The following is a 14,304-nucleotide window of genomic DNA, read 5'->3' as shown; positions in this document are numbered from 1 at the left end:
GATGGTTTAGATGGTCAGGGCATCGAGTCTTGCTGAAAAATAGATTCACACACTAGAGGAACATTCCGCGAGAATTGGATATCTTTTGAGGATGTTCATGAGAGATAGGTATAGAGGAGGGTAGAATGTTTGGTGGCGTCACCCAGGCGGAGGTGGGCGGCCCGTACAGACCACTCTCCTGTACCGAATTAAGGTACTTCGGGTGCGGGTGGACATGCAAATCCTGAAAACCCCTGCAAGTACTCAGTACTTGGCCCAATCTGACTTGTCCACGTATGTAGGCTTTCCGTGATTGTCAACTTGCGTCGTTTTCATCCCCTCACCTTTCACCGGTCACCACAGCCTCAAGCCCAGCACGCATTCGGAAAAGGATGAGGCTGCTTTGATGCATGCCGAAAATTTACAACTTGTGGTGTGCATGATGTCTCTGTGCAGGGCGACATGTCGTCATAAGGCTGGGGGAAAATTGATAGCCAGCTCACTTGGTTCACAGCTGTCGCATACCACACCAAAGGGATCTGATGGGCATGGGAGATTTGATGCAAAGCAGAAGAAGAAGGTACTGAGCGATGAGCCATAGCGAGACTTCTTGGAAACGTTGCACTTGGGCAAGGTGTAGCCCACTTTGGCCAAAAATCGCTGCTCCTGCATGATGAATCAACCCCAATTGGACGATAAGTCATCACAAGTCCCAAGCTAAATTCAGATCACGCTCAGAAAGATATGTATCATGCAGCATCTCTCTCTCATCTAGCGCCGGTAGCTGTTGAGCTATTCCTCAGACTTGCAGCTCAGGCCGAACCGTTTCAAACTCCATCTTCTTCCAATATCAACGGCGAACACCGGATTTAAGAATTGCTCCAGCCTCCCTTTCACCTCACGGACCGATGCCACTATCAAAGAAGCCCCGCAATTCGTTTTGGGGCCTCCTGAAGGAGGAGTTATTTGGCCACAAACCCGCCAAAAGGAAGCGCCGACGACGGTCTCATCGCTCCAGACATTCTTCAGATGCAGACCAACAGGGAGGCCGCCATGGGGCCCATAAAAGATCGCACCAGCAAAAGCATCATGAAGAGAGAACACACAGCGAGACAGAAAGAGACTTGGCGAGACAACATATACGAGCCATTAGAAAAAGGAAACTCAACGCTGACGACATCAATCAGGGTGCGCTGGACTTGTAAGTCCAAAAGCACAGAGTGACCCCCTTCCGGAGCCTTGGTTCTGCTAACCTCGTTGCAAGTCTCTCGGACGACCTCTATTCGTCGTCTACTCACTTTATCCTTGAATTGATTCAAAATGCCGACGACTGCAAGTTTAGTCTCGAAAAGGAGCAAAATGTCTCGCAACCCAGCCAAAGCGACGATTCCGAGAGGGCCTACCTGCCCGCTCTAACTTTCATCTTGAGAGAGAGAGAACTCCGGACTAAATGCAACGAAGATGGGTTCCTTCCGGAGCACGTCGAAGCCATCTGCAATACTGGCGCCAGTTCCAAGAAAGGTGATCCTAACTCAACCGGCGAAAAGGGCGTCGGTTTCAAGTCGGTTTTCGCAATAGCAGACCTCGTCTGGATTATTTCGAACAATTACTCCTTCAAGTTCGACAAACATGAGCCACGTGGGATGCTGGCCCCGATATGGCAAACATTGCCTGATCCTGACCTGGATGGTATCCTCCCCGGCCAAGATGGCACTACAATGGTATTTCAATTGTCCTCGATGGCTAATGAGAAAATGCACGCCATGGTACATGCCTTACAGTCTTACATCCTCAAAGTATTGATTTTCCTGAAAAACCTTCGGTGCATCACGTTCACCATTGAAGACGACCGCCGGAGAGAGCAGCAAATTACGATGACACGGAAAGACTCAGTTTCAGATGTTAAAGGTCATTACACAACCGAGCTTATTTCTCCGGATCGCTCGCGACGGCTTTTCATGATCCAAAGCTTCAAGGTGCCGTCAATGCCCACGGAGGAAAAGCGACCCGGACAGGAGACATCAGAGATCAAAATTGCATTCCCCATGAATCCTGATAATCAGCCAGTGCTAGAGGCACAATATGTCTACTCGTTTCTGCCAGTCTATGACTTCGGATTCAAGGTACGCCAGCTCGAGAATGTGCGCGATCCGATACAGTATCACGGCTCACACGTAGAATAGTTCCTTCTTCAGGCCGACTTCCTTCTGCCGGCAAGTCGAGAAGCCATCAAGGAAAATTCAGAATGGAATAAAAAAATTCTTGCAGCTGTCCCCGGGTTATTTATTTCCGCAATCGAGCATCTGGTGCCAAAAATCCTACGCTATTCGTGGCTGAGGTTCTTGCCGGACGAGGGCCAGCGCGAAGACGTTTTCAAGGAAGTGAGACTGAAGATCTGGTCTCGGGTGCGTGAACAACCGTTTTTGGTGTCTGAAGCCGATGAACTAGCTAAGCCTGCGGACTTGTGGTGGGTACCTCCTTATTTCAGATACGAAGACAACACTCCCTTCACCTTGTGCACGGCCACGCAGGCCCACTACCTTTCGCGCGATTATTCTGCGGATGACCGATACATACTTCAACGCCTCGGTGTGGTTGAGCTCCCTCTGAAACAGTTTCTCGAAGACCTTGCGCTCCTTATCAAATCCGAAGATGGTATCGCTGAGCGTCCTGTGGAATGGCACCGACATCTGTCAAAGGCGATAGAGCAACATGAACATCGCGAACGTTGCATCCCGCAGTTGCGGTCCCTTCGAATCATCCCTACGAAGAGGCCGAGGCCAAATGAGGATGCCGAGTGGGTGGCCTCAGACCAAGGCATCATTATGTTTTCTTCTACGGAAAAATATCCCGATATTCCTCCTGGTATCAACATCTATCAAGTTCACCCAGATGTGGGAGATGAATTCGAAGACATAGACCGCCGCGCTCTGTTTCGGCATGTTGGAGCTCAAGGCTACAGGATTGGCCTAATTCACGATGAGATCATCAAGAAACAAACAGATCAAGAATCTGTTGAGTGGAGCTTGACATCCGACTTGGTTGCACAGCTTCACTTCTTGTATGAGACAGGGTGGGAAAGCAGAGGATCCCTCAATCTGTGGGTAATGACAGTGGAAGGAACTCCGGGTCTTGCATCCATGACCTATCTCAATTCCGGTCACACATATTCCGCAGCTGTGATTTTTGCCCGGGGCGGGCAGAAAGTGTCCCTCACGCAGGGCGAATACTCCGAAACAAAAGCCGGGCTCGTCCGGAGATGGAATGGTTGGCTTTACCACCAATTCCGGGTGTGGCATGTTCCAAAGCTGGTCAAAGACCGGGAGTCGTACAAAATCGAACTTTCCCCGGATTTCGATCGAGTCACCGAGATTCTCGCGTCATCCGAGTGGCTGTTACTGTTGAAGAAAAACCAGGACGTCTATTCAGAGTGGCTAGGTACTGACAATGCACGGACGAGCATTTTGAGAGATCAGCTGGGGTCGAAAGTTGTTGACTGCCATGACGGTTCTCGAGCTCCGCTGAACAAAACGTTCCTTTTCCCGAAAGCCCTGCTGCCCGACGAGCCCATTCCCATTGCGCGACTACAGGTGGATGACGAAAACGACGACAAATGGAAATTCCTGGCCAACTTAGGGGTTCTTTTGAATACGAACATCTCGTTCTACATCAGATGCCTCCAGGAATTTAGTGGGAAAAGCTCGTCCGTCAAAGACATGTACGCCTTCTACAAGAAGATACAGGCGGATTACAAAGAAAGCGAAAATGACCTCCTGTAAGAGCTCAAGTCCAAATTTGTGGCGTAAGAGTAACTGACGGAAGCTCACAGCAAGGCTTTTGACAAGCATCCGTTGATCTATTTTCCCATGGAGGACTCTAAACGCCAATCGGAATGGCTCAAGGTGAATGAATGCGTGTGGGAGGGTCCTCGCTGTCTTCCGAAGCTAGCAAGACTGGACCAACATTATCCGGAATGCAAGAGACTATTTCATGGCTTACTGCATGTCGCTGAAGAGGTTGATCCGACGCTTCTGATCAAGGAAGTAGAGTCTTGTAAGCCAACCGAGCTTGAACTTATCCTTGAGCTCTTGCAGGAAGCAGAACGGCGTTTAAGGAAAACCGGTGAAAGGCAGATTCCAGATATAGGGCCAAACACGGAAATATTCCCAGTGAGAAGTTACATGGGCCACAATGGTTCGGTAGTCATGAAACCGTGGCACAAATGGATGGATTGGTGGATTGCTGACGAAAAACAATTCGAAAGAACCGCGGGTGACCAAATCCCCCTCCTTGCACTCGACTTTGCTGACCTTCAGCTGATGCCATGCATAATGGATATCTTCAAGTTGCACAGCAGGGTATTATCTAGCGCGGCCGAGACGTCCTGGACGCACGAAGGAGCTCAAAAGGTAGCGTTGAAAAGTGCATTGTTTGATGAGAGAATCGGGTTGATTTGCCGGTATGTGGGGCTCAAACATATCTTCCAAAGAGCCCCGAAGAACTGGTAGCCCAAAGAGTCGAAGAGGCTGACGCTGATGGCTAACATTACAGGCTGATACCTGACCGAAAACTCAACCGAGGAGCTACCTTGAAACGCTTGACGAACATTACCCTCTATCAGGCAGACAACATATCGTATTCCTGGAGAGTAGATGGATGGCGTCACAGTGAACCGCTCAATGTTACATCGACCGTTCACAAAACGGAGGATGCGTTGCAAGTGTACGTGGTCAAGAGATATTTGGCCTCGAATAAGCTTCCACTTGAGCTGGCGGAACAACTCTCAAGTCATTGTGGCATCACTGATCCAGAGGGGAGACGACTGGCCATCATGGTGGTGACTCTTCAGAACATTCAAGACATCCAAGAAGAACTTGTCTCGCGGGGATATCACGAAAACAAAGGGGTGGTGTCACCGTTGAGCGACAAGAGCGCCAAACAGGCAGAGAACACTCCACCGACCTCGGGTCCTGCTCCGCAAGTCAGCTTGGATTCTGCTCCAGTCGAACCCGCGTCCGAGAAATTGAAGAAGTCGACGCTTGACGACGAAAATAACCATACAGTGCACGAGAAGACCCACCAGAATATAAAACAGCCGCGTAATCAGGCAAACACAAGGGAGACTCTGTCTACCGGCGCCGGCACAATTGACGTTTCCGAAGATCATCACCTCTCAACCATGCAAAGTAACCATGCGTCACAGTCCGTGCATCCACCTGCGGACAGCATCCCATCCAAGCTCCTTAAGTTCGCCCGTACAGACCCTGCGAAAGACAAAGTGACGTATCAAGGGGGTCTCGATGAAGCCGCCATTCTCTCGCTGTACCGTCAAGTCACCCACACAAAGCCTAGCAGCCACAAACCTAAATTGATTGAGCCCCCCGATTTCACAACTGGTCTTTTTGCCAAAGCTTCACCGTTCATTGTCGACCATGGCCTTCCTGATCGCTCGTGGCGCGAGTTTACTAGAAATCTTACCAGCCGAGTAACTCGCAAAGAGCTAGCTCAAGTAGTTTACCTGTCCAACGCTGCCAACAATGCCCAGGTTGACAAGGTTGACGACTTTAGCCTGGACAAGAGCATCAGAACACTGCCTGGCCGCGTGCATGTTGATGGAAGCTTGGCGCTGTCTACCACTGTTTTTGTGTCGTTGCCAACACCTATCGAGCAGCAAGAAGCGTTTGCCGGAGAGTTATTTGTGAGTTCGACGAGGGGACATCGGTGTTCACAACACTGACCACATGGCAAACAGATGTCGAAAGTACTTGAAAGAGAGCTTCAAGGCTATTACAAACCTGGAGTACATTGGACTAGCAACGCTAGAGTGCAAGAGGGACATGACCGCTATGAGAGTCAAGTGGATGCGGAGACGACTTTTACCCTTGTTGACTGCTCAGCGTTTACTGATTTTCTCGTTCGACATGAGTATCTTCCAGCACGAGATTGGATAAATCCTTCCATCACTTACCATCTAGATGTCCACACTACAGCAGGAGGCCTACATGATCCGTTCAAGATCCAGCAGAAGAACTTTGACATGGTGAGTCAAGTCTGAGATGGAAATTGCGACGATTGAGTGGTGGTGGATACTTACTGACCTTGAGATCTAGGCTCGTGCAACATCCAAATTCAAGACTCCTAAGACCGACCTCTTCGTCCTGATCAGAATCTTCAACATCTACCGGCAGCCAGACATGCGCCTCATTGTCAATCCTTGGAGTTTGTACGCCTCCGGAAACATGGACCTTACCGTCGAAGGCGATCACTACCGTGCTCTGCTGGCAGTTGACCACGAGGAAGTCGCCTTCACAGTTCAAACGACTGAGTTGACGAACAGTTATGAGTACGAAGAGCTCAAGGGCGAAAGAGATATCCGTTTGCTGGAGATCTACCCAGACAACGAACAAGAAATGCTGAGGGGCCGAGTCTACGATACGAACCTGGATGTAGAAGATGGATATATCGCTATTTCGTACACATGGGGACCAGCATTGAAACCATATCGCGTACACTCTTCGGTCGGGGACCTTCCAATTCCCGCGTCACTGCACTCTGCGCTAAAACGGGTAAGAAGCTCCGAGCAAAGTGTCACAGTCTGGGCGGATGCTATTTGTATCCACCAAAGGAATGAGAGTGAGAAGGTCCGACAGATCAAGCTACTGCCAGTGATTTTCGGGCAGGCAAAGCAAGTCTTTGGTTGGGTGGGAGACATGGCGGATTACAGCGATCTTGCCATCAAAGCATTACAGAGCGTCGCACAACCAGAAACTGAGCAGGCCTTTTCGGAATTCGATGATAAGAAGTGGAAAGCCGTGAGCGAATTCTTTGAGAGACCCTGGTTTGTGCGGTCCTGGATCATCCAGGAGATCATTCTGGCGAAGGATCTGCTTGTGGTGTGTGGATCCCAGACAATTCTATGGCAGGACTTGTACGAAGCCGTGCGGAACTGCCAGGAACACGCCAAAAGGTCAGTCGGGGCGCTAAATATCCCTCTCTTCCGCAATATGAACGCTATTGTCAGCCTTGGAGAGACCAGACATGGCTTTTGGTCTGGTTCCCAGAAATATTCGTTGCTCCAGTTGCTGGAGCTCTTCCAGCACGCCAAGTCAACCATGAAATGTGACAGGCTGTTCACTCTACTCAATGTGGCTGCCGATGGTGGAAGGCTAAACTTCAAACCCGATTATAGCTCTCCATTGGAAGTGATCGTGCGGCGATACGGCTCAGAATTTGTCGACAGAAAACAGACTTTCGAGCTGCTCTACCGAGCTCGACTTTCAAATGGAGAAGACTTTCCATCGTGGACACCAGATTGGACGTCCAACCAATATCCCAAAACCATATCTTCCTGGCAATCAGAACCGGAATTCAGTGCTTTGGGCGTGGACCGGGAACAGGCAGGTATAAGTCCACTCGACGACAGGCTCCTTCTCATCGATGGGTGCGAGGTTGATAAGATCGCCAAGGTCGGCAACTGTACGTCCGAGGTCCACGACGCGCTGGAATATATCGCCGACATCTTCGATTTCATCGAGCTGAACGCGACCGACTCGCAGGCTGTACCAAAAGACGAGCTCAAGAGGAAACTGCCTATCGGGTCGGCGGCCCGAGCCCCCTGGGGTGAATGGGTGGGTCAAGACTTCAACGAATCCTTCCTCGCATTGACGGAATACCTGGCCTTAAGGAACGGCCAGGACGAAGTGGGTTTCACGGCGGGACACTCTCCCGCAGAGACCACCGAGCGGCTCTCCCAGCTGCACGAAAAGTTGTGGCTCTTCCTGTTCACGGCGATCGAGTTCTCCGAGAGGTTCCAGCCGGCCGTGGCGTGCCTGACCAACCGGGGCTATTTTGGCCTTGTCCCAGCAAACGCGCGGGAAGGTGATATTATCGCCGTCCTGTATGGCGGCGCTGTGCCTTTCTGCTTGAGACGTAGTGATGACGAGGAGACGTGTCGGGTTGTAGGGGAAGCTTATGTTCATGGAATCATGCACGGTGAAGCCATAGGGTGGGAAGGTATGCGAGACGAGACGTTCCAGCTGAAATAGATAAAGTATGTTGTACGACCGGTAAATGTGAATCCGACACATATCCTCTATGCCATTCCATGCAGGCCCTGGCGATGGGGCTCCCCACCGTTCAAGAGGTCTCAATTGAATTTTCAAAACAATAGGACTAGTGCAACAGCAGAGCCTTGACACGCCTCTGCAGTTAAGGTTGGCTACCCTGAGTTCAACGCTAAAAGGCAACCGGATATTGAAGATATGGTCTCCGTTTGTGCTGGATTGGCCACAGTGGACGAAGAAAGCGGCATCATCCGTTTGGTTCACTACACAACCCGGGAATACTTCGAGCGAAAGAAGAACGATTGGTTTCGGGATGCAGAGACCGATATCACGAAAATCTGCGTGACCTACCTCTCATTTGGCGTTTTTGAGAGCGGCTACTCCCGATCTGATGAGGAATTCGAGAAACGGCTACATTCAAATCCGCTCTACAACTACGCGGGCCCAGAACTGGGGACATGATGCTCGCGTGGCTTCACTTCCATGCCAGGAGGCGATGGACTTTCTACTGTGCAAGGCAAAGTGTCTTGATCACTTCTATGTAATTCTACGCGCCCTTGGCGTGCCGAGATACAGTGAGTCCGGACGACCTTCGACCGCGTACAGATGGATTCGCCGAGCCTCATACCATTTGAGCCGCCAACGAAGTTCACTTTATTTGAGAGCCAGGTTATCTCAGTATATTGCTTTGGCGTTGTAAGAACAAAATGCTGACTGGCTGCTGGAGCTGCTGAAGCTGTCCAGCCACACTATCAATAGTATAGTCACGGACTTGCTGGCGTGTCGGCTGCATCATCAAGCTTCGGCTCGTGGGTGCTTGTTCGTCCCAAACCGTGTTCGGTTTTGAATGTGCTCGCGCGGCAACGAACGAGCGGACAAGAAGGAAATTCAGGCAGCAGCGTAAGGACAGGGATGAAGCACAGTTCGGGGCATATATAATGTATATATATCTATATAGAATACTAGTACTACTATAACTTTTCTCAGAGAAGATTTAACTCTAAGATTAGCGATGTAGCTTGAGTATAAGAGCAGAATAGCATTGAACTCTAGAGGCTAGGTACATAAGTGGTAGTACTAGCTAGTATTCAGAAATCATTTGCCTTGCCTTATTTAGGGTCTAGCGATATAGTAATCCTCACTCGATGAAACTAGGATTCAACGCCCTTAGCTTTCTTCTCTTGAATTTCGATGTGACGGGCAACTTGAAGTTCGTCCTTACTAGTAGATGGTAGTTCACCATCACTTTGCATCTTCAGATGATCACTCGATGGGAGTTGATTCCGTGCCACTACCGGTATCTCCCACCAAGCTCGTGCACTCGTGAAGAGATCCTCAAGCTCCTCGAGCGATCGCGCCTTTGTCTCCGGGACCAGAAAGTAGATGGCGGGGACAAATGCAAAATTGATGACAGCATAGACGATATAATACCGCCAACCAATGGTGCTGAATGCCACCGGTGTGATCTCGGCGATGACAAAGTTGCAGAGCCAATGGGTTGCAGTGCCAAAGGCCGCAAAGTGCACACGGAGGTCTTGAGGCCCGATCTCTGCCGCAAGCAGAAAGTTTGCTCCAAGAAAACCCAAGGGGAAGAAGGCCATGTAGGCAAAAAGGAAGAAAACCGCCGCCACAGTTGCGGCTTTCGACTCTATGTCCGAGACTGTCCCCGCCAGGCAGGCCATGGATATCCCCATTCCCAAGACGGCGGCGAGGAAGAGAGGCTTCCTGCCGACGCGGTCGACGGTGATGAAAGCCACGGTGGCCGCAAGGATCTTCCAGGTCAACAAAACGGCCGATAGCAAAGAAGCCATTCGAGAATGCAGCTTCAAGGACTGCTTGAATATGGTCGTGGCATAATACGTGATGAGATTTGCGCCCGTCATCTGTGCAGCGACGTTGATGCCGACGGCCAGCATGAGACGGTAGAACATCTTCCCCGAGCCCATCGTGAAGAGGTCCTTCCATCCTCGCTCGCGAGCCCGCTCCTGCTCGATGACCCTCTGCAGATTGTCGATCTCACGCTCGAGGGTTGGGCTGTCCATTTGTCCGTCGTTGAGGACGCGCATGACAGCCGCGGCTTCATCCATGCGGCCCTTCAGTGCCAACCATCGAGGAGACTCCGGGAAGAAATATGTGCAGCCGATGAGGATGGCTGCGAAGACGATGGGAATTGCCAATGGAAGCCTCCACGATATGGATCCGTGCTGAATGGTGTACAGGCCAAAGTTGATCCAGCTCGCAATGGCGATTCCCGAGGCGACAAAGATTCCAAGCACGACGACATTCTTGCCACGGCTTTTGGGCTTCGAGGATTCGGCCTGCCAGACTGGCACTGTTGCATTTGTGGCTCCAACACCAATCCCCGTGATGATTCTCCCGACAATCAACTGTGCTAGACCGAAGGAGGACGCCTGTAACACCATACCAACTGCCGCGACGATTGAAGCATAGACGAGAGTCAGTCTCCGCCCGAGGTGGTTGCCAACAACGGCGGTGCCTATAGCTCCAATGAGGCAGGCGATACAGTAGATTGCAACAACAGTACCTATGCCAGTCAGGTCAAAGCCCATTGTTCGTCGAGACTGGGTGTATGTACGCACCCTGGATCCGCGCCCTTTCCACCTTTTCGTGACCCTCGACATGAACGGTATCGATTTGGGGAAAGGTTTCAGTGAAAGATTTGAAAGCCAGAACACCTCCGATGTTGGATTGATTGTATCCAAACAATAAGGAGCTTGGAACCACGACCAGGGCGATTCGCAACCGGGCGAGGGTCTGACCCCGTAGACTGGTCTGAAGATGCATGGCCGAGAGAGAGGTGCTGGTAGCGTTCACATTCTTGGAGAATTGGAACTTGGATGATAGTGCTTCTGAAGACAGATGAGAGTGCGTGAAAGTGCCATCGCTTGAAGGTAATATAGTATATCTAGACCTGGAAGCAGGAGAGAAATAAGGCGGCGCAACCCCGTAGATTGTAGGGTATGTTAGGGTAGGCGAGGAAAACTGGGGGCCGGGGCTGAGTGGGTACGGGCGGAGCTCCCAGGTTCCGGTGCTCTGGCGGTTGGGGTCTCTAGTCGTCAACGACATCCCACCCACTTCTACGAGTACGTTGACCACAAGATCTGTTTCGCGTGATTTCATAGGGCACAGCCCAGAAACAGTACCCCTCCAGCATCCAGTTGTCTAGAGAGGCGCACACGCGGCTCTCTCCGGCCCGGGGCATCCACATCATGCCTCCCGTGAGGGCGGATATTCCAGGGCAAGAACGGGATCTGTCAAATTCATCGGACTTGGGCATCATAGTTGTCATTCGCGGTTCGAATAACCGTGGTCTTCGTCCAATTTGTGTTTCCGCATGTTACTTCTCTGAGCCCATGTCGAAGGCGAGACATCGATCAAGTGCAGGCATAGCTACCAGAGATTAAGCAACCATGACTTCAAAGGCAGGACTCGGCCTCATTCTTCCACATGGCTGCCGCATCACCCATGGAACCGCAGCATGCGTCAAGAAACCCTTTCGGGATATCGACATTACCATGAATAATCTGACCATCAGCACTTCAAAAACCTTTCGCGGTCAGTTGGGATGGATGGAGTTTACCTCGAACGTTCGGCTCCCCCGTCACCTTCACATGGATCTCCACGGAAAACGTCTGCTCGATGAACGAATCTTGGTCTTGAACGGCGTGGGCTTGGTTGAGCTGGCGGGAGAGTACTACGTCGTTGCTCCGGGCTCTCTTGTCGATATCCGTGGCGGCGTCCCGCACACCTGGACCGCCTGCCCCGCGGGTGTCAAACTACCAGACGGCACCATATCGAACAATTCGTTCTTGATGGTGTACGAATATGAGGATGAAACTACCTTCTTTCCGACTGCAGACAAGGACCCGATCAACAGCGTTTCCGACTACAAACCATTCAGCGGTCAGCTTCAGGAGATTCGATTTCCAAACTTCAGCGCTCAAGATGTGGCAAGGAAGGGGCTGATTGTCTTCAACGAACAAAAAGTGGCACTTGAACTGGCTTGACGCCAGTTACACCTCTACTGCGTTCATAGAGTGATTATACAGATGATCTTCAAACACTTTTAGGGACCCTAGAGAAGCAGGCAGTCCACGCATATTGAGTCCATGATCGAATTTCTGAATGTCCTCAGTAGTCAAGTACTAGTTATAGATCATAGTGCACTCATAGTCACATCAGCCCAAACTCCAGCGGTGTCGTTGTTGACGGCACTGGTAAGAGTTGAGATTTCAATGGAAATGAAGCGCAGGAACAAGGAACACTGGCTCCTGCAGGCTAAACCCCAAAAACCTCGGCTTGAACAATGAAGGCATTTGCACTAATGGGGACGGTCTCGCTCAGTCCTGTGGGCTGTGGACAGTGATCCTGCCTGTTTGGGCTCCAAAAAGGGGGGATGCATATCCTGGAGACGAGCAAGGCTATCAGTGGATCGAAGCGAGGCCGGGTTGTAGCGGTTATCGACGTTTGACGGGGACCCCAACATCTCCGCCCTGTCATTTCGTACCTGTACAGTATGTGGAGGCGGCGAGAAAGTTGAGGAATCGTCGAGGCATAAAAGGAGACTTTCCGCACTGCAACTCGTCGTATTCATTTCCTACAAGCCACCGTGATTGCTTCGTCCTACCCAACTCAAGAGCGCTCTCCTTCTCTCTCCGTCTTGGGGGGGTAAACGCGGTCCACCTATCCAGACAGACTCGTTACCTAGCTCACAGATATGTATCGTCCAAGTTTCTGGGGCTTGGGGGTTTTATTGACCTGGTGGTCCTGGAAGGGGGCGGCGTACAGCACAGGCGGGCCGCTACCGTTGCCTGCGGGAATCAGCGAAGCCTACGTCGACTGCGTCAATTCGACCGGACTCATGGTTCATACCCTGTCTGCTGGCTGCGATGACGCGGAGAAACCTCTGGTGCTTCTGCTGCACGGCTTCCCCGAGGTCGCATACACCTGGATCCATGTGATGCCGACCTTGGCCAGTCAGGGCTACTGTGTTGTTGCGCCGGATCTGCGTGGCTCCGGCCGCACCACCGGCTGGGACACCCGGGCGTACTCGCAGGTCGCCTTGAGCGAGTTCAGCAACACGAACATGGTCCGGGATCTGGTTGCGCTCGTCTACGGTCTGGGGTACGATCAGGCCCTGTCGGTCGTGGGCCACGACTACGGAGCGATCCTGGGCGGGTGGGCGTCCCTCGTGCGCCCGGACATGTTCACGTCGTCGATTCAGTTGACCAACCCGTTCGACCCGGCACCTCTGCCGACGATGTGGAAAAGGAAGCCAACAGCATCTTCGAATTCGAGCGAATCTGTCGCCGCGGCCCCTGTCAACGTGACCACTCTGACGCCCAGCATCGTCCACCTGGAAGCCGATCTGGAACACCTGCAGCCTCCGAGGAAGTACTACCAGCTCAGCAATTCGGGGCCCAGCGCCGCGAACGACTGGAACTCGGGAGGTGCACTGGGCCCGCGCGAGTTCCTGCGGTCATACTTCTACGTCAAATCCGCCGACTGGCCTGGCAACCGACCGCATCCTCTCGCAAATTCCACGGCCGAGCAGGTCGCCGAGATCCCCCACTACTATGTGATGCTGCTGAACGAATCGATGAGTCAAACCATGGTGTCCATGACTGCAGGCTACAACGTCAGCGCCAGCCTGTCCTGGCTGCCGGACGACGAGTTGGACGTTTACCTGGCCGAGTACCAGCGGGTAGGTTTCCAAGGCCAGCTGAACTGGTACAGGGTCCTGACGGCCCCCACGCCCGACGTCCTCATCATGTCCGGGCGCAAAATCGAGGTCCCTGTGATGTTCATCGGCGGCGACAAGGACTGGGGCGCCTACCAGCATCCGGGTGCGTTGGAAAAGTACAATGAGACATGCACCGATTTCCGAGGCACCTTCATGATACCAGGGGCTGGCCACTGGATGCAATTGGAACAGCCTCAGGCCCTGACGGAGCGCATCACACGCTTTCTCAAGGAGTTACGATAGGCTTTACAGCTGCTGAATGGCATGGCATCTACAAGGAGGACAATGTACCGTAAGCTTGCTTGCTAGGTGGCACAGGTTGAAGCGACGGACTTCCCGGCTTCCCCTGTGCAGGACGGCATAGCCCCATCGTGAGCGGGCGGGTCATTCGACCCCATCAATCAATTAAAGTATCCATTTGGATCAGAAACAGAAACAGAAGTATAAAATATGGAATGCGCCTCTCCTCTGTAACATGGCAATGGCGTGAGGCGCGAG

At 51.9% G+C, this 14,304-nt stretch overlaps 3 protein-coding genes across 3 annotated transcripts; 2 read left to right on the top strand and 1 right to left on the bottom strand.

Moving 5' to 3' along the window:
- The first annotated feature begins 307 nt into the window (after positions 1-307).
- On the top strand, positions 308-8,075 carry PV06_01635 (uncharacterized protein). Its single transcript, XM_016402249.1, has 7 exons — positions 308-1,180; positions 1,244-2,102; positions 2,163-3,754; positions 3,809-4,438; positions 4,531-5,677; positions 5,732-6,019; positions 6,090-8,075. Exons 1-7 carry the CDS (start codon positions 888-890, stop codon positions 8,022-8,024), a joined length of 6,744 nt encoding a protein of 2,247 aa, XP_016266146.1. The 5' UTR covers positions 308-887; the 3' UTR covers positions 8,025-8,075.
- Positions 8,076-9,193: 1,118 nt separating this feature from the next.
- Positions 9,194-11,129, bottom strand: PV06_01634 (uncharacterized protein; the record flags this gene model as incomplete). The annotated part of the gene is made up of 2 exons (XM_016402248.1): positions 9,194-10,587; positions 10,643-11,129. The coding sequence occupies 2 exons, from the start codon at positions 11,127-11,129 to the stop codon at positions 9,194-9,196; spliced, it is 1,881 nt and encodes a 626-aa protein (XP_016266145.1).
- Positions 11,130-12,780: 1,651 nt separating this feature from the next.
- PV06_01633 (uncharacterized protein) lies at positions 12,781-14,049 on the top strand (the record flags this gene model as incomplete). Its single annotated transcript, XM_016402247.1, has 1 exon — positions 12,781-14,049. One exon carries the CDS (start codon positions 12,781-12,783, stop codon positions 14,047-14,049), a length of 1,269 nt encoding a protein of 422 aa, XP_016266144.1.
- Positions 14,050-14,304: the final 255 nt, after the last annotated feature.

Source organism: Exophiala oligosperma (assembly GCF_000835515.1).
Source record: "Exophiala oligosperma strain CBS 72588 unplaced genomic scaffold supercont1.2, whole genome shotgun sequence".
NCBI classification, from domain to species: domain Eukaryota; kingdom Fungi; phylum Ascomycota; class Eurotiomycetes; order Chaetothyriales; family Herpotrichiellaceae; genus Exophiala; species Exophiala oligosperma.
Note: the sequence above shows the minus strand (reverse complement) of the source record. Positions and strands in the feature narration are given on the sequence as shown.